The sequence below is a fragment of the Trachurus trachurus genome (assembly GCF_905171665.1).
Source record: "Trachurus trachurus genome assembly, chromosome: 7".
Lineage (NCBI taxonomy): Eukaryota > Metazoa > Chordata > Actinopteri > Carangiformes > Carangidae > Trachurus > Trachurus trachurus.
In genome coordinates, this window is record NC_139901.1 from 21,603,348 (window position 1) to 21,622,085 (window position 18,738).

The 18,738-nt window shown below is 39.2% G+C and overlaps 3 protein-coding genes across 3 annotated transcripts; 1 reads left to right on the forward strand and 2 right to left on the reverse strand.

The window, feature by feature from the left end:
• Positions 1-18: 18 nt before the first annotated feature.
• On the reverse strand, positions 19-4,186 carry tlr9 (toll-like receptor 9; the record flags this gene model as incomplete). Its single annotated transcript, XM_083974619.1, has 3 exons — positions 19-225; positions 341-3,280; positions 4,118-4,186. 3 exons carry the CDS (start codon positions 4,184-4,186, stop codon positions 19-21), a joined length of 3,216 nt encoding a protein of 1,071 aa, XP_083830745.1.
• A 154-nt stretch (positions 4,187-4,340) lies between these two features.
• On the reverse strand, positions 4,341-13,330 carry LOC310988509 (acylamino-acid-releasing enzyme). Its single transcript, XM_083975146.1, has 22 exons — positions 12,981-13,330; positions 11,609-11,735; positions 11,404-11,491; positions 11,201-11,276; positions 10,996-11,087; positions 10,401-10,475; positions 10,175-10,309; positions 10,001-10,092; positions 9,850-9,890; positions 9,500-9,621; positions 9,255-9,315; positions 9,059-9,156; positions 8,891-8,942; positions 8,635-8,723; positions 8,395-8,533; positions 7,735-7,818; positions 7,131-7,211; positions 6,053-6,141; positions 5,665-5,855; positions 5,268-5,370; positions 5,070-5,176; positions 4,341-4,963 (listed from the first exon to the last, which is right to left on the reverse strand). The coding sequence occupies exons 1-22, from the start codon at positions 13,186-13,188 to the stop codon at positions 4,858-4,860; spliced, it is 2,256 nt and encodes a 751-aa protein (XP_083831272.1). The 5' UTR covers positions 13,189-13,330; the 3' UTR covers positions 4,341-4,857.
• Positions 13,331-13,947: 617 nt separating this feature from the next.
• On the forward strand, positions 13,948-18,108 carry capza1b (capping actin protein of muscle Z-line subunit alpha 1b). Its single transcript, XM_083975900.1, has 10 exons — positions 13,948-14,208; positions 15,257-15,320; positions 15,427-15,478; positions 15,709-15,772; positions 15,863-16,069; positions 16,154-16,233; positions 16,433-16,511; positions 16,618-16,689; positions 17,265-17,327; positions 17,480-18,108. The coding sequence occupies exons 1-10, from the start codon at positions 14,170-14,172 to the stop codon at positions 17,618-17,620; spliced, it is 861 nt and encodes a 286-aa protein (XP_083832026.1). The 5' UTR covers positions 13,948-14,169; the 3' UTR covers positions 17,621-18,108.
• The last annotated feature ends 630 nt before the right edge of the window (positions 18,109-18,738 follow it).

Genomic DNA, 18,738 nt, shown 5'->3' on the forward strand with positions numbered 1-18,738 from the left:
GGGGAGGATGTATCAGTGTTACATAAAACTTTCACTCATGTTGTTGTCATAAAATTTGAGGTTATCCGATGATAATGCCATTCTTATTTTATTCCAGAAAAGGGGTTGAGCCCTTGGGTTTCTTGGCCACGACAAAACAGACTTTTTGCACAACCTCTTCCTCAGCTGCAGATACTTCAGTTTGGGAAACATCTCATCCAACAGAACCAGCACAGCGGCATCCACCTTGTTTGGATAAAGATTTTTCTTTAATAATTTTGCATTGTGAAAACATAACAGCAAGACAAGTGACATTGACATCCTAAAATGCATATGCCAGTAAAAAGTACAGTGCACTGACCTTCTCGTCCAGAAGCCGCTGCTGAACCATGAAGAAAGCCTGACGAATCACACCATTCACTGTCTCTCCACCATGAGAACCACTTGACAGAACGAACACTGTCTTAACGCTGTTGTAGACAGCACTGTGCAGATTCTCAATACATGAAAGTCCAGGAATCCAGTCCCTTTCTTCCAAACAGAGACAAAATTTCCTGTGATCCGAGTTCTCCAGATTCACAATTAACTCATTGTAGACCCAGTCCCTCACAGCCTTGTTCCTAGTGTCAAACACTACAAAAGCATCATAATGATGCAGTGAATCAGTACCAGCCAGCTGCGTATAGCCTTTATGTCCTGCCCATAGCACTTGTAAACAGTACCACATATCCCAGCCATAAAGATGCTTCAGTAGGGGCAGAACAGTGAATGTCAAAGCCAAGAAGGAACAGATGAGGAAAGCTAAGCCACCATATATATCCTGGCAGGAACGCTGGTCCACAGACAATATACTACGGCCCTGTTGGGTCTCTGGGTAATCACAGTGCACATGGGTGATGAGATAAGGGATCTCTATTGGAGTAGAACTCAAGAAGTCCGCAAACCAGGATGTACGGCAATCACATTTAAAGGGGTTGGCATGGAGGGTGAGTTTTTTAAGGGCACTACCATTTTTAAAAGGGGCAGGGATATACTGGTGGTTCAACTCTTTGATCTGATTATTGTTTAGATAAAGATATTGTAAAGAATTTGCCTTTCTAAAGAAATCCACAGGAATTGAACTAAAGCGATTGTGACTGAGGTCCAAGAGAGAAATATTGGCTCCAAATTCTATAACTCTATGAGGCAAATAGGAGAGATAATTTTGACTTAGGTCAAGGTGACGCAAATTGCTGAGTGTTGAGATATTCTTCCATGGGAAGTAGTTCAGCTGATTGTTGCTGATGCGGAGGGCCTTAATGCTCTGTGGGAGGTTACACAATACTTCTGACGAGACTGACACTAGACCATTGTTGGAAATGTCCAGGTAAATGAGGTTTGTCAGGTTTTGGAAGAAATTAGTATACTTGTTGTTGTCAGGTGCCCACATAATGTCTAGGTGATTTCCACCGAAGTAGAGATACTTCACTGAGCTACTGATCAGCCTTTGATCTATTCTCATCCCAATTTCATTGTTCGCAAGACTTAGGACTTCCAAGTTGGTCAGATTTTGGAGGAACTGCAAACGATGGCCCATGCCCCTCATTTTGAAGTGAAACTCATTGTTGCTAACGTCTAATACCTTCAGAGTAGATTTAAGCTCACTAAAAGCATCATCATAATAAAGATCAAGCCTATTGTACGACAAATTAAGCAAAACTAAATTTTTCAATCCATCAAACTGCCCACCCTTCAAGGCTTGACTCATGTAATTGAAGGAAAGATCTAAACACACAGCATTTTCCATGCCTACAAACACATATTTGTTAAGAGATAGAATATCATTTTGAGATAGGTCAAATGTTAAGTTATGTCGACAGAAATTACCTCTGAAGTCCTGTAGAGATGGAAATAAGGATGAATTGTTCTTCAGCTCTCTTATCTCATTTACAGATGTAATTTCTCGATGTCTTACAATAAGGGGATGGACATCTATATTGTGTGTATACGAGTTCTGGTTGTGACCATTTTGTTGTGCCATAATATCACTTGACGAATTACAGCAGTGTGGAAGGAAGTTAAGCATGTTTTGGGAAAGGTCGACATTGATGAGAGATGGTAAGGATTTCAGATCTGTCAAATTACAACTATCAATAAAGTTCATTCTTAGTTCTAGCCTCATTAGATTTTTTTGTTTAGACAAAACTCCAAGGCTCTGAATCGAAAGCTTGTGGAAAAAGTTACCACTCAGAAGGAGGCTTTCTAGACCCGATATAGCGTTAATATGTGGGGAGAGGATCAGTTCCTGAAATGTCCTCCGGGGTTCATAGTTATAGATAAGGCTAATCCAAGTGAGCCCACTCAGCTCAGAGAAGAAGGTGCCATTACGTATTGCATATGCCAGGAGGTTGTCAGAGAGGTCCAGTCTCTTTAAATTCTTCAAAGGTCTGAAAAGGCCCTTTGGAAATGTTTTAAGAGAATTGCCCCTCAAACTTAGGTAAATGATAGAGCTTTTCTTAGCATAAAACGAGTTTGGATGTAGGTTGAGAGGGAGATTTTGTGGGCAAGGGAAACAGGGCCTTGCAGCATGGTCACAGCGCTGGCAGTTCCATTCCAAATTCAAAGTCTTAAGATTAGTCAGGTTGGCAAATGTATTGTTTAAGACATCTGTGATTGTATTTTCTCTTAAATCCAAACTCTCCAGTGAGTGGGGCAGTCCTTTAGGGACAGATGTCAAATTATTATACCCTAACGTAAGGTTTTTGAGTTTATGGAGCTCCCGCAAAACCATCTCACTGATGTAAAAGGACTGGTTGCAAGGGTTTGCATAAAAGCAGTTCTTAGAGAGAAGGAGCACTTCAAGATTTTGAGTTTTTGAAAGGCAGGTGATGTTGAAGATGTGATTATTCTCTAGATCGAGAACCTTCAGGGTTTCAGGTAACCAGGGTATAGAGGTGAGGCTATTTCCTGACAGATAAAGATATTTAAGCTTCCGTAAGCTCTTGAAAGCATCATGGTGGATCTCCATCTTGCATGAGCGGTCTTCTAAGGCTCGCTTTGGTTGACAGTTCCCCGTTATTTTCAGAGTGTGAAGGTTTGGGACACCTGCAAATGCATACTGCCCCACTTGCTGTATCTTTGTCCAACTTAAATTGAGTGACACTACGGTAGTAGACTTGATGAAGGGGACATGCCTGAGTGGCCTCTCGGAGCAATCCACTTTGGTTACATTCCCATCAGTGTCACATGGGAAGAAGATTGTATTTATGGTCTTCACTAATGGAAGAAGCTGACTAAGGATGAGGATATTTTTGAACAGGATCTGAGGAAAAACAATAAACCAAAAAATGAATCTTAGTTATTTGTTGATGGCTCTGAAGATAGAATCTAAACGCATGGTTTAAACTTTCAATAACACCTTACTGCCGTTAAAAAGTGGGCTAAGAATCAAAATATATTTCCTTAAATATAAACTGACTACCACCCAGATCAGATTGCTACACATTTCTACTAATTTTATATTTACAATAGCATGAACGTGCTATGTTGTGTCATGTTGATATTGGCAGCAACATACTGCACACAACATACATAATGTATGCCCTGTCTCCTTAGATGTTATTTGCTTAATTTGAAACCAAAAACATCTTAGTAAACATTCCCCATTTTAATAAATGGCCTGTGTTTTAGGGTAAGGAAGAACATGTAATCATTAAACACATTCTTGGATTTAATTTGTACCATACCTATCTTTCAATATACACTACTCACAAAAAAGTTAGGGATATTCGGCTTTTGAACGAAATTTCAAAATGCGCCAAAAATGCACTATATTTACAGGTTAACTTAATTTGACCTTTTCTAAACTTTTGAAAACCATTCAGTGTTTCATTATAACATGCTGTTCTCTAAAATGGTGACTAAACGCAAAAATCACAACAAGCGTCAGTAAGTAAATGCCTAGTATATTTCTGGTGGTATAATACAATATAATCTCACTTACCATGGCAGGTAGATCATGGACACAATTCAAATCAGCAGGTGGCAGATGAATCAATCTTTAATCCAGGAGCAGATGTGTTAGATAAGAAAGGGTATCTTTAAAGTCTGTGCAGCGACAAGAAAGGGGTTGCATTTATGCAGAAGTGAAAGTACGTACCGTATACCACAACTTGATGCAAATCATGTGATGTAAGACAAATTCATGGGGGACCTTTGATGCAGACATCACTTCAAGTGATTCAAAAAAAGCAAAACAAACGGTTTTGTCTCAGACAATCACGCAAGAATATATGAAGATTCAAATCTAGTCAGTGCTTTTATTCTCACAGTACAGACAGACCTGAGAAAAGACTGAGAGGAGGGATTTTTTTTCCATTGATGGACAAACTTGGTTTTGGTATTATTTTCACAATCGCTTTATTAAGTGCACTGAATCATGAAATCCATGAAATCAAGAAAGAAAAAGTGATTTCTAATACCCATCAGTAAGAGCAGAAGGAAAAGGATAATTACATCAAACCTTTTTGTTAATATAACTTCAAACACACTGAAAAGCCCTTCTGAGTTTATGTATAGACTGCAAAAAAAACAAAAAAGCAACAATAAAAAAATTTGAATCAAAACTGCATCGAAACTTGTTGTATTAAAGTATTGTGTTAAAATCATTATTTCTCCATTGACTTATTGGAAGTAAACCTGGAGATTACAAGTTAAGAACAGTTACACGGTGTGTTGTGGTTGGACAGCATGTTCAGTACTTTGGCTTTGGATTGGACCTTACGCTGTCTTTGCAACAGAAGCATACAAAATCCCTTACACAGAGTAGCGTCTTGCTATGTTTTCCTGGCACCAACAGCAGCATTAGTTCACTACTGTGTATTTGTCTCATATTTACCATCACTGACTCATGTGCTGAATTATCCACAGAGCGATGTTCATAAAGCCATCAGACTCAGCATCCACTTTGGAGAGAGAGTGGTTGTTCCCTGGGTACCACAGCAACCTAAACAACACACGTCAGGGCATTAGTGAATGAACAATAAAATCCCTGTCATGCAGTGCATATCTGACATAACCAATGAAACATGGTACTTAGACAAGCAGCTTACCGGACTGGGACCTGCTTTGCTTTCAGTGCCCTGTAATATTCAATTCCTTGCTTGTTAGGTACACGCTTGTCATCTTCTCCTAAGGTAAGCAGTACTGGTGTCTGTACCTAAATTAGAAATAACTTGTTAGTTATTGGGTGACAACTCCAATGAAAAAACATGTATGCAGTCCAGACGCATACAGAGAAATTCTCATACCTGTGGGACATATTTGATTGGGGACTTGTTCAACATCTGCTCCCAAACAGCAGGATCAGGTAGACAGTCTGTGCTGTAGTTGTAGCCAGCCTCAACCATGCACCTGCAAAAAACAGTTAAACCACGACAGGAAGAAATTTGAAAAAAAAAATCCCTCAACGGCTTTGAGGTTTTTCGTTCCTGCAGTGTTGGTGTGCATTATTGAACACTTCCTTCCCTGACAGTGAGGCAGACACATGCCCTTTATCCCACTCACTTGTTTGCAGCTGCCAGTAGGGACTGTCAGGGGTGCCAGTGATAAAACATCACAGATGTGTAGTTGTGTATGGCTGACACAGTCACAAAATAAGTAAACAAATGTAGGCAAGAGTATGGCATGGTGAATATTCAAACATACCAGTCTGGGATGTCTGTGCTGCCAATCATGGAGGCTAAATTGATGACAGGGTTGCGTGCCACACAGGCCTTGTAGAATTCCGGATACTGGCCAATCAGATGACAAGCCAGGAAACCACCATGGGAACCCCCAGAAACTGCTACCCTCTGCAGGTCGAACTCAGCACCTTTCAGAACACTTTCAACAGCAAACTGGGAGAAAAAAAACGGCAAAGGAAGAGCAAATTGTTCACTGTGAAGTTATGCATACAGCAGAGACATGATCAAAAGCAACCAACATAAATACAATTTAGAAATTAGTTGACTTGACTCAACAGTGTAAATCAAGAAATAACTATGAATCAACACTCAAAGTATCTTCAGGCCTTTTTTCCCCCAAAAAAACTCACTTGGACATCTTTGACATCCTGGTTGCCAACATTGCCAGGTAGTGAGAGGATACTGTCCTGGCCGTATCCAAGAGAGCCACGATAGTTCACTAAAAACAAGGAAAACAAAAACAAATTGCCATCTATATATATATATCGAGGCTGGATTTTGTGATCAAGAAATGAACATAAGAAGCATAAGAACATACAGCTTGTTTTTAAACTGCAAAGACATGGTGAAAACATAAACCACTCCTGCTTTGTGTGGGTTTACTGACCACAACTTGAGAATAGTTCTGCTTCAATAACAACAGAACTGACTAATAACACTCCCAAGACAAATGAGTAAACCATAGCACAAACTATTAAACTACACAAGCCATAGAACAGCATGTATGACCTCACGATATATGAAATCCAATAATAAAAGTCTCAAGGTCATACACTGGCTGCCTGTCTGCTTTGTGTGTGCATGGTGGCTACAGCTCACACGTGTGTAAATGTCACAATGTTCACACCACCGTCATGTCTGCTGAGTTGCTGTTATTGCCAGCTCTATCTTTCCCTAACTGCCACAAATTTGCCTTGAATATTGCTATGAATAATCTTTTCATTATAAATCTCATTAACCTTATTTACCCTTGTTCAGAACAACACTCACACAGAATGCAGGAGAGGGACAGCAAAAGACACAGAGAGCACTGGGAGAATACTGCTATACTGCAATAGTCTGCTATGACTATGGTATATAGTCCATGTGGCCTTCTATTCTCACATGCATCGTGCAGGCCATGTGTCTGCTCTTAACCCTTAGCATTGACACAGAAATGGAAACCAAGATGTTGTGCAACCCAAGCATAAGTTATCAACTGGAGATCTCCTGAAATATATTAATCCACTGAAAATAATGTATGTGTGAGCTTACTGTGTACTGTGAGCACTGAGTAGCATTATCCTAGGGTAAATGAGAGGTCTTTAAATGTTCACAAAATAGGAAAGTCTGTCTCAGCCAAGTCTCTTAAATGCCCTGAAGTTACCAATTTATTGATCAATCAAACTATTTTACCAACCTCTGAGCAGGTGTCACACATGTACTTACCCAGTAATATACCAAAGCCCATCCTGCACAGGACAGCGGAGGACAGAAGCCACTCAGCCACAATCACTGAGTGGGGACCCCCTAATAGAAAACAAAACTGGTTATGTATTATATAGATTGAGAGTTAAGTTTGTCTTTGTTACCTTTGTCCTGTGGAGCATAAATGTCTGACATTAATCAGCATGTAGAATATATGAAAAAGCTGAGCTGTGTGCGTGTGAGCGCTGTGATACAAAAGTCCAACCTTGGTTTTAAGCATATGATTAAACATTTTGCTACTAAGGGCACTATTGTCATAGAAACCACTCTTGTTAATGCCAGTCTTGTATGCAGCAGTAGCACTTGTTTGAATAGAAATAAATCCCAACACAGAATCAGCTCTACAAATAAACTGAACACAGATTAAAAGCACTATTTCTTATTTCAGGATGTAAACATTGTGTGTATTAATAGAGAACATTTGCATGATTAATACTGTCTTTTGGAATACTAAATGGATTAATATTGTACAACAATTTACAAGTATTTTATAACTAATAATTCTGTTTGCATTACAAATAGTAGTAGTAATAATAACTGTGGAACCATAATGAGAGTAACCAACCATGAGGGATGACAATCAGAGGCAGCTTCACTCCATCCTTCACCTCCTTTGGTTTGATCAACAAAGCTTCAAAATCAAGGCCAGCTAAAATGTAGAAAAAACAGTCATGTTGAGTTTATATACAGTTCTACTTGTGTCCCATAAACATTCAAATTTATTCAACTCCTCATAAAGCTGGGGACCCTAACCATAGCAACCAAGTCTGTAGAAACCACTTGTAAAACTAAGTGGTTGTTACATTTAGTCCATTTATTCTTTAAAAAATACAAATACTGTTAAGTTTTTGTAAAGCCTCAAATAATATATACTATATACAGTGCTTCCTTACCTTTTTATTAGGCAAACCTGTCCAAGCTTATCTTATGTGATTTCATTATTACTATTTTGTGGTTTCTGTCAGAAAGGTCTCAACTCAACTCTCTGATTATTTCTAGGCTGTAGGTAGTTGTGGCAACAAGACTGCAAAGTATGTGAAGGTGTTTTTCACACATTCTGTACCAGTCATATGTATGAGACACACATAAGAGGATGGACAAAACTAACTGCATTTCTTTTAAACATTTGACAAAAACAGGAAGGAAAACTATGAATTTCTGGTCATTCTGCTAGGAGCCCTGTCTACTAATTTGTTGTGAGAAAATGAAGAATTTGCATTCTTACGGTATTGACTGTTGTCTTGCTCTGGGGGAGGGGTGAAAGTTAAGATCTGCCAATGGATATCTGGCAACACCTGAGCGTCTTCCAAAGTAACCCACACCACCTCCTCCTGGGAATCCCTAGCCGGAAGAAACCCAACCCTCTGGACATACAAATGACATTGCAATGAGTGACACTAGATTCAGTCAAGTCAAATTATTAATACTCAAATAAAGACTATTTTTAATGAAAACACAGTCCTACCAGTGTTGGAGGGCAGTTCGGAGAAGAGACGCTGACCACCATCAGATCTCTCTCTATGTTTAGCAGACACCAGTTACCATCTTCAGACTCTGCGTGCAAACAGAGACCATCATTAGACACAGGTGGAAATTAACATGTTCAAGCAGTCCCAGAAACTGTCATCTATGGTAAGGAAACCAGGCATTAGAGTCTGTCAACACCAAACATCAGAAAAATAGGCTGTCTGGACCTGAGTGTGACTAACAGAGTGACTCACTTGAAGTCAGAGAGGTGACACTCCCTGTGCTCATATCCACCATCAACAGATCCTATAAGAGAGACCATAACAACTTTTTTCATGAAAAAATGATTACAACATTCTCAGTTAAAAACACTTGAAGTGCAAAATGTTAATTTATCAGAAAAAACATGTAGATTGCTATACCTTGCGGCTGCGTTGAGGACAAGCTACGATAATGCGCTGACTGTCGGCTGACCAGCACTGAGGTGACAACTGAGAGCTGTAGATACCAGTGAAGCCGTCTGTAAAGCCATAATAACACAGAAAGATATAACAATGGTATAGTGTACGATATACTGAAAAAAAAAAAAAGGCCAAGCGACAACCAAGTATTCCTTACCCTCCTTAGGTCGCTGTACCACATCCACAACCACTGAGGTTTTCTTAGTATACCAGTCATACTAGAAATAAAGCATGCAAGCACAGAGCAAAGCATAATTTATTTGTATTGTACTGTAAATAAGACAGCAGAAAAGTACAAGATGGTCTATTATTGTGTGAAGAAACATGAATTCTATTTTTTTCCCCTTTAAGACCTTGGACTATACTTGGTAAAGAGATTGAAGAGGCTTCATTCAGTCTTACCATACAGAGCCTGCTGCACTGCATGTGTGGCCCATAGACAGAACACTCCAAGTACACAATTCGACACTTGTCTGGACTCAGCCTGGGGGAGCACACTCCACTGGTGCCTGATGACAGCTGCTCTGAGGGATACAACAAACAAATACATATGAACATTTGCAATCATGTTTATATGTGCAAATGTCACACCAGGCTAGCTGTCTGGTGTGTAATACATGTACCTGAGCAGATTTCAGGGATGTGCATCATGTCTCAGAGCAGGACAGATATTCATAATCATACCTAACTTACATGGATCTGGCTTATGAAATAGGTAATAGAGACCTTCAAGATAGAGGAAATTCACTTACCACATTTCCCGCCAGTGAGATCCACATAGAACAAAGATGACCTAGGGGAGACAAGTGAAACATGAATGAATTGCAGTGTTAGCCTTTGAACCTTTCTTGAGACAGTCCAGCTTTTACCAACTTTTCTCTGATTAGTAAATATAATAATCACCTCCTGTTTGCGCAGTACTTAAGGCCAAGTCTGAAAGGCTCATGCCACCAGCCCACAAACACCACGCCTGTGTCACCTGGAGCCCAAAATGCCTGCAGAGACAGAGACAAAATGACAAACATGACAAATACCCCAACAAAAAGTGTTTGTTATTGCAGAAACTGTTTTACTAACCTGCCCAGGTGAGATATTTTCAGGCACTTCCAGCACAGAGACATTGTCACCCTCTATGTCCAAAACACAGAGCACCGGACAGCTTTTACCAACGAGTGCCTCTCCCCAGTCCTCAGAGAAGACAAACTGCTCCCCCTGCAGGAATAAAAGAAACACTACAACTTAAGAAAAAGAGAAACTGAATCTAAGAATGTTTTGTTTTTCATTAAGTATTAATCTCAGTTACTTTCACAGCATCCTTTTTCTCCAATCTCATGGCCTCATCCTCGTCCCCAATAGAAGACAACTCAGGTGACACGGTCTACAAACAGAAAAGACAGAGAATAACAAATGATTACCTTTTCATTTCAGTTATCTTGTTCACAGTACCTATAACCTGTAGTAAATGGGGAATCAACACTAAATCGCACAAATGGCAGAAAACATGCTTTTTTATTCTTCCGTCCACAATTCAGTAAAACTCCATTATTATCAAGTTATGTTCTGATTGAAGGGTGAGATAGGTGATGAAAATACCTGGGATATTTTCAAAGTGAAACCATTTACAAGACAAACTGGTTTGCAGTGTTGCTAAGACTGAGCAATAAGTTTCTATTCAATGGCATCTAAAAACCCTTATGAGATATATTATTTATCTTCATTTTTCTCAAAGGAAGCTAGAGAATAGCTAGCAACTTGTACCAGCAACACAGCCACTGAACCAATGTGCTAGGCCAGAGCAGTTCTGAACGCAACATAAGCATCAATATAAATCAACATACTTTACAGTCTAACCTATAGAAAGCAGAGGAGCTGTGCCCTGTGATAAAGTGTTGACAGACCTGGAAGTAAGATTCTGCCTTTGGTTTCTTTTTCTCTGCCACATACAAGAGGTGTGTCTCAGAGTGGGACCAAACCAAGGAGCCAAATTGCTCTAAGGATGCAAAATAATGTGATTAACACATGCACTGACATAAGTCAAAGTCAAATTTACATTTTAAAAGAAATTTGTTAACAAAAAATGATTTGGAAGTGGAGATGACTCACCATCTTCATAGACTTTCCCGTGCTTTTTTAAGGCTGTTAGATTGATGCTCTTCATCTTGATGTTTTTACTCCATATCTGTAAGTTCACACATACGTATGTCATCAGAGCAGAAGGGTATTTGAAATGGCTAGTCACATGTATTTTGTGGGATTTTGTGGAAAATGCAGCAGAGCAGGGAAACAACATGGGGCAAGCCACACACCTCCAGAAACTGTTTGTCGTCTCCTTTAACCGTGCACTCTCTTACAACAGCCTTCATTTCACCCGTAGGAGAATCCTTACTGAGCACCCTGGCAGGAGAAACACACAGATGACACACTGTTCACTCTGCCCAGTGTTAGGTCTTGGCGGATGTCTGCAACTCTCCAGCAACACTCTCCAGATGACATAAGAAACTTGTTACATACTCTCCTTTGATCTCGGTGCAGTTTCCTGAAGCTCCAGAGTATACCACTGATTTGTCATCATGGAATACAATGTACTGGCGGCAAAACTTGACATTCTCGTTCCTCTCCAAATCCCGCTGGCTCCATTCTGCAAAGTTAGGTAAATAAAGTGTTATAATTTTCTATGATGAGCTTTATTTCAGACTCAATCAGGTCCATATAAATGGTAAATGGTAAATGGTCTGTATTTATATAGCGCTTTACTATACCTGCAACGATACCCAAAGCGCTTTTACATCATACATCGCATTCACCCATTCACACGCACAGTCACACACTGATGGCGGATATATAAAACAATAAAAAACACAACAACACAAACAACAACAAAGCCTATAAATTAAACTGGGGCTCTCAATCCAGAGATTGAAAAACATACAGCCCATGGCTCCATTTCCAGAAGCATGAGAAATACCTTACATCAAGGTCCCTTATAATTTCATTTATTGACTCCTGTAGTCTACACATAAATCTGTACATGAGGTTCCTCAATAAAGCATGGAAGGTGGGTACATCACTCATAACAAACATTTCACTTATATGCCATTTGGAGTTTCTTCATCTTTGCCCTTCTAAAATTGCACAACAGGTGCCAGCATGTTAGCTTGCCCATAAAGTTTACAACACTTTTACACACATCATCGTCCCTAATTGTGCCCTTAAATGTGATGCGACCCAGGTATTTTACCTGGCTTACAACCTCTAATGATTCACCTGCCAATGAGAAAGTAGGGATATACACAGAGCTGGGTTTATATACAGCTCTGGGAAAAATAAAGAGACCACTCCAAAATGTTCTTAATAAATCAGCTTCTCTACATGTATGGCAGCCATCGATTCCAGTGACTGTCTACTGAACTCCAACACAAGCACACCTCACTCTACTTAGCTCATCACCTGAACCAAATCATATTGAATGGGGAAGAAAGATTATAAATAAATAAAATAAAAAAACACTACTGCGAATAAAAATTGGGATTATTCCAGCAATTTTGATTTCAAAACTCTTCCTAAGTTTAAAAAGTAGTGTTGTGTTTTAAAATGAATATGAACTTGTTTTCTTTGCATTATACAAGGTCTGAAAACACCAGAATTTTTTTGTTATTTTGACCTGTTGCCATTTTCTGCAAATAAATGCTCTAAATGACAATATTTTTATTTCCAATTTGGGAGAAATGTTGTCAGTAGGTTATAGAACGAAACAAAAGTGTTCATTTTACTCAAACACATACCTATGAATAGTAAAACCAGAGGAACTGATCATTTTGAAGTGGTCTCTTAATTTTTTCCAGAGATATATAGGCTATAGCAAGTTAACGTTACAGATACGCACCTGTGTAGATGTTGCTGTATTTGCCTCCATACTGAGAGGTGATGACAGGTCCCACGTCTGCTCTGCTCAGAGAGGGAAAGAGGCTGAGTTCTCTGTACAGCCTGGCGATTTCCTCGGGGTTGGTCATCACCTGACAACACGCAGCAGAGTATCTCAAACTACGCCTCTGTGACACAAACTGTCTCACAACCAACAATGCCTTATTCATGCCCAACCTAGGACGCTGCTAGCCAGTAATAACAGAAGTTTGTGCAGTTAAAACGAAAACCAGGGGTCAGTTGATAAACATGAGTCTAATTCGTTATGCAGTTTCTGAGCGACCAACGGAGTAAAGAGGTGACCGAGCTAGTTTGTTGCTAGCAGTGTTTGGGTTTAATTGGAGCAGGAACTTCCTGTGGCAGGCAGCTGACAGCAGCAGACACCCAAACCAGTCCGTCTGCTAGCTTGACTTGGGAGCTTGCTAACGCTCAGTTGTTGTTATTATTATTAAAAAAAAAAAAAAAAAAAAAGTTGGTTTTATCTGTGTAGCGTATGTTATTTGCTCAGGAAGTCAGTTAAATGTAATCTTACCTGTGAGTCCATGATAGGAACAGTGTGTGTCGCTGGTCTGCAACAACACCAACCCTCTGAAAGCACAATAGAGTGAGTGAGTTGCTCCAGTAGGAAGCTAGCCAAAAAATCAACCTCTTACAACTTCCGCTTGCAACTTCAAAATTAAAATAAAAGCCGCCCTTGAAACACTTCCTGAATGTAATAAAAACACAGGAATTTAAGAACGAATCAGTGTTGAATAAGAATGAATAAATCGCATATAGCAGCTGTCAAACAACGTAGAGGGGTTTCTGACGTATAAACTGTTTATTAATTACAGTAGCATATATCTGTGCTTTTATTTTGTAGGGAAATCACCCCACAACGCTCATAAGGAAGAAGTAGACGAGTAAAATAACTGATCTTTTAACGCCCTCTTGCGTTGTAAATAATAAACCATTAGACTAATTTTTATTGTGCTTATGCATAGTTATCGGATTCAGTGAGTTGCATTTCCCCCCCGAAGCACAGTTGAATGTGTATTATAACAAGATATATTTTATAATAAGTATGAGTTAGTCCGTTTCTTACGTGAATAAAAAACCTCCGCACTGCTTCTGTCAGTCAGCTGGGGTAGGTGGGGTCACAAAGAGCCAAGATGGCTGACTTTGAGGAGCCGCTGTCAGATGAAGAGAAGGTTTGCAGACTATTTTTATTCTTTACTAAGTGGTGATTTCTCTTAATTGTAGAGAGCTATCGGTGTTGTATGTTCGCATGAGTGAACGGTTAAGTTTTGGAAAGAGAATGTCAGTTTTTTGGTCACGCATCGAAATGCTAAACTTGTGTTTTCAAGGCTACGATTAGCTAGCTAGCCAATGCTAGTTAAAGCTTATAGTGGGCTAGCAGCTGGATAAAATACCAAAATAGGGAAAATCTCGACTGAAAACTTATTTGTAGTTGTAAATAAATTAATGGACACGCATGTGGCGATGTGCATCTAAAGGTCGTGTTCCAGTGTCTATACTAGTCTGCATTAATGTATTCCTCTCAGATAACATTAGCTAACGTTAGCGGCTAACGTTACTTTGCTTTGGATTTCTGGGTCAAACAGATTCAGTTGCAGCTCAAATACTTGTTAGCCTCACATGGCTTCAGATCAGGATATGTGTGCCTACAATTTAGATGGAGCCACCGGGATAGTGACACTCTTCGTAATACCAATGGCAGCTGGTGGCAAGGGGCTCAAATTATTATGAATGACAGGTTTTGCGTAAGTTAGTGTGTTTGCTAGAAAATCAGAGGCGGTGCTATGTCAAGAGATATTTTAGACTGAATGACTACTATGGGTATGATATTATAAAAGCAGAAAACATAGCCTATACCAGCCGCTCTCAAATTCAGTGTCAATTCCTTGACAGACATGTTTCTCTTTATGTCAGAAGTTGTGATTGATCTTTACCAGATATATTCACTGTGCAGTGTTATTTATGTAAAACATATTTTCTGCGGTTTGTGTTATTATTGGCTGCGTTTTATATGAAACCAAGATTAAACTGTGAACCTAAATCTAACAACTGGATTCCTACAACTGCATTTTGTCAACTTTTTTGACTTGGTAATCAGGATTTTAAATTTGTTATTGCTTATTGATCTGTGGTGTAATTTGTTCTGCTCATTGTATATAAGTCATATTTCATATAATATCCTGATTGCATAATTAAATTGGTCACTTTCTTCCCCCTTAGGTCCGCATAGCGGCCAACTTTGTGACTCATGCCCCTCCAGGAGAGTTCAATGAAGTCTTCAATGGTAAGGAGCAGCTGTAGAAACATGCCTATGATATTGTTTTCAGTATAACATGGGACACTTAAACCTTTGATTTTATTGTTTTGTCTCTCCTTTTTTGTCTTTTTAGATGTGCGGCTCCTTCTCAATAATGACAACCTCCTTAGGGAGGGGGCTTCACAGTAAGTAATGCTGAATTATAAATATTGCCAGAATTTCAAATATTATTTACACACAGAAAAAAACACGAGGGAATTCATATTGAACACTTGTTTGCCGTTTGAATTAAATTAGACAGAGAGAAATGCACAAATATACAGTATACACACACACACACATGGTCAGTGTAAAATATCTGTTGAAAGCTTTCATGAATATGTACTGTATATTTGTGCTCATTTTGTTTGTATAGCTCCTTTGCCCAGTACAACATGGATCAGTTTACTCCTGCCAAACTAGAGGGCTATGATGAGCCGGTATGTTTAATCCTTAAGTATTTCATATTGATTTATGAAGAGCAAGTGTTCAAGCCAAAAATGTCAATCTTTTCCCATTCCTCTTTTTAGGTACTGATCACAGAGCACGGTGATTTAGGTCAAGGACGTTTCCTGGATCCCCGCAATCATTTGTCGTTCCGCTTCGATCACCTAAGAAAAGAGGTGAGCGATGTGCAGCCCTATGAAGGAGATACAGCCCTGAGAACCTGGAGAGATGCCTGTGATACTGCCCTCAGTGCCTATGTGAAGGAGCACTACCCTACTGGAGTCTCCACGGTAAAGTGCACAAAATTGTGACAAAATATCCACCAACAGTATATATTCAATTTTACCCATAACCGTACTATGTGTCTTTTGCAGGTGTATGGAAAAATGGTTGATGGTCAGCAAACTATCATAGCCTGCATTGAGGGACATCAGTTTCAGCCCAAAAACTTCTGGTACAGTATAGTGATCTTCATGCCAACAGCTTTTTATACAAATATCTTATTGTATCATTCTGTACTGTTCTGTATGTGCACAGCTTTATCACAGAGTATATATTTTTAATAAGATGAAAGTGAAGTGATGGATCTCAGTTTTATAAATAATCTTGATGCTCCCGTCTCACTGTCATGTATTGATTTCTCTTTTGTACAGGAATGGTCGCTGTAGGTCAGAGTGGAAGCTCACCATTGGTCAATCCACTGCTCAGGTGGTGGGAGTGCTGAAAATCCAGGTAACTTCTCTTCACTGTGCTCTTTTGCATAAAGAACATCAAGACAAAGAGTGATATTTTGTTTTCAAATAGGCCAGGTTATTAACGAAGTTCCTCTGGTCTCCAGGTGCACTACTATGAAGATGGCAACGTGCAGCTGGTTAGCCATAAGGAGGTAGAAGAATCAATACCAGTGACTGTAAGTCAAGGTTTAATACTTACAGTAAGCACAAACCCATTTAATACAGGGTTTTTGTAATGGTTTAAACTTTACTTTTGTTTGAGCTCAAGTTTGTGTCAAAAAAGATTTTTAGATTGAAATGTGATGTTCATCAAAATGAACCAAACCTGTAAAATAAATCTGCATGATACATTTACGTATGTGCAAAGGGTATGTAGTAAAGGCTGTCATTTTAATAATGATGTTTTATTTTAACTTGATCACTATCACAAACAGTGCAGAGCTTTACACATAGTTCTGCTTTGTATCTATTCTGCACACAGATGTTTACAGAAGTACTTCCTCTGTTGTATTTGTTTACCTCACAACAGATATAATCTGTTCCCAGAGTTGACTCATTATCTTTCTTAATCCTACAAATACAAACAATCTCTTACAATATGCCTATTTTTGAAAGATTGAATGTCACTTGACTTGACTTTTGAGTCTGCACTTTTGGTACATAGTAGTGACAGGTGGTGCCATTTCTCAGATAAGATAAAGATTGATCATTGTGTGTTTGTATGTGTGTGTGTGTGTTTTTTTTTTTACAGAACGAAAGCCAAACAGCTAAGGAATTTGTTGACATTATTGAGAATGCTGAAAATGACTACCAGGTAGGCTACCTTTGACTAACCACACATTTCTTGTACTTATCTTTATATTTACATGTGCTACTTTCATGGTAACATGCATGAAGGAACATTTTGACTTTTTTCAAGTAAATACCCAAATTATATAATTGATTTCCCCTTCTTTCTGCCCCCAGACTGCGATCAGTGAGAACTACCAAACCATGTCTGATACCACTTTTAAGGCGCTGCGTCGTCAGCTGCCCGTTACACGCACTAAGATCGACTGGAATAAGATCCTAAGTTACAAAATTGGCAAGGAGATGCAGAATGCCTAGTGGATGGTCAGGGACTGACCACGGAGACGCACGCTCCACTTGTCCCACAACCCACCTATACATGCGCAAGGACTAACCAAAGCAAAACTATGTCAGTATGGGGCAAGAAAAAAATAAAAATAAAAACAAAAACAAAAAGGTATAACTGAAGATTTGCAGACTGTTAGGCACAGGTATCTGTCTGCTGTAAGGAAGTTGCAGTTATGGAGATAATTGATGGTTTGGAGGAACTGGTTACTTCTGTATGTGTGTTTTTGAAAGAGTTGTGTTGGGTCAGTGTGCAGGGCTGTGCTCAGGACTGCTACATTAAGGAAGTACATCTTCCTTCGGCCATCTGGGTTAACGCAGACCTCTTTACATTCAGATGTCAGAAGTTGCAATATTTTTTTTCTTTGTCAAACTGATGCGGAACTGTGATCATGTCACAGTGGAGATCTTAGCACACAGGAACAAAAACCAAAACTGCACAAGGCAGCTGATGAGAGAGAGAAATTAAGCACACCATCACATATCAGGGTATGATTTTTTTTTCTGGACAGGAAAATATTTCAATATGTCAAATGTTATGTTTTTGTTTCTCTGAAATTCCAAATCAGCCGCATCAGTAAAATTGGGACGTAGGCAGGAAAATGAATACCTGTCATCTGACATCTTAACTGTTATAGGTCTATAGTATTGCTGAACTGATAGGGAACTTAGTTATCCATCTTTAAGGAAATTGACAGTATTTTTACCTGCTGTTAACATGTAGGAGTAGCACAAGCCTCAGCATAGCTCCCCGCACTGTAGACCTGTGTGTTTGTCAATGTCTGTCAGGGCTGAGGGAATGTTTACTTTTTTTTCTGTTGCACTCCACTGATGTATGTCTCCACCAGTGCAAGCTATGATGACTGAAGCTATGATGACTGAAACACGATAAAGCAACTTCTGCGCTGCTGCATCTATACTGCATTCTCTGGTCTCTTACTTTGGCAACACCACCTCTATTGCTGTACAGCTTTTCCTTTGTGAAAGGAAAACATACTCATAATAACCAAGATTTATTTGCCAAAATCTCTTTCCTATGGTAAAGAACTCCATCCTCCCACCCATGTATGCAAATTTCTATTTTAATATGC

Coding starts and splice junctions, on each gene's coding strand:
- LOC310988509 (XM_083975146.1), bottom strand. CDS start 13,188: ATGAATAAGGCATTGTTGGTTGTGAGACAGTTTGTGTCACAGAGGCGT. Junction 11,736..12,980: donor ATACAGCAACATCTACACAG/GTGCGTATCTGT, acceptor CTAACTTTGCAG/AATGGAGCCAGCGGGATTTG. Junction 8,534..8,634: donor CGAACTGCCCTCCAACACTG/GTAGGACTGTGT, acceptor TTGTATGTCCAG/AGGGTTGGGTTTCTTCCGGC.
- capza1b (XM_083975900.1), top strand. CDS start 14,170: ATGGCTGACTTTGAGGAGCCGCTGTCAGATGAAGAGAAG. Junction 14,209..15,256: donor CGCTGTCAGATGAAGAGAAG/GTTTGCAGACTA, acceptor CTTCCCCCTTAG/GTCCGCATAGCGGCCAACTT. Junction 16,512..16,617: donor TGGGAGTGCTGAAAATCCAG/GTAACTTCTCTT, acceptor TCTGGTCTCCAG/GTGCACTACTATGAAGATGG.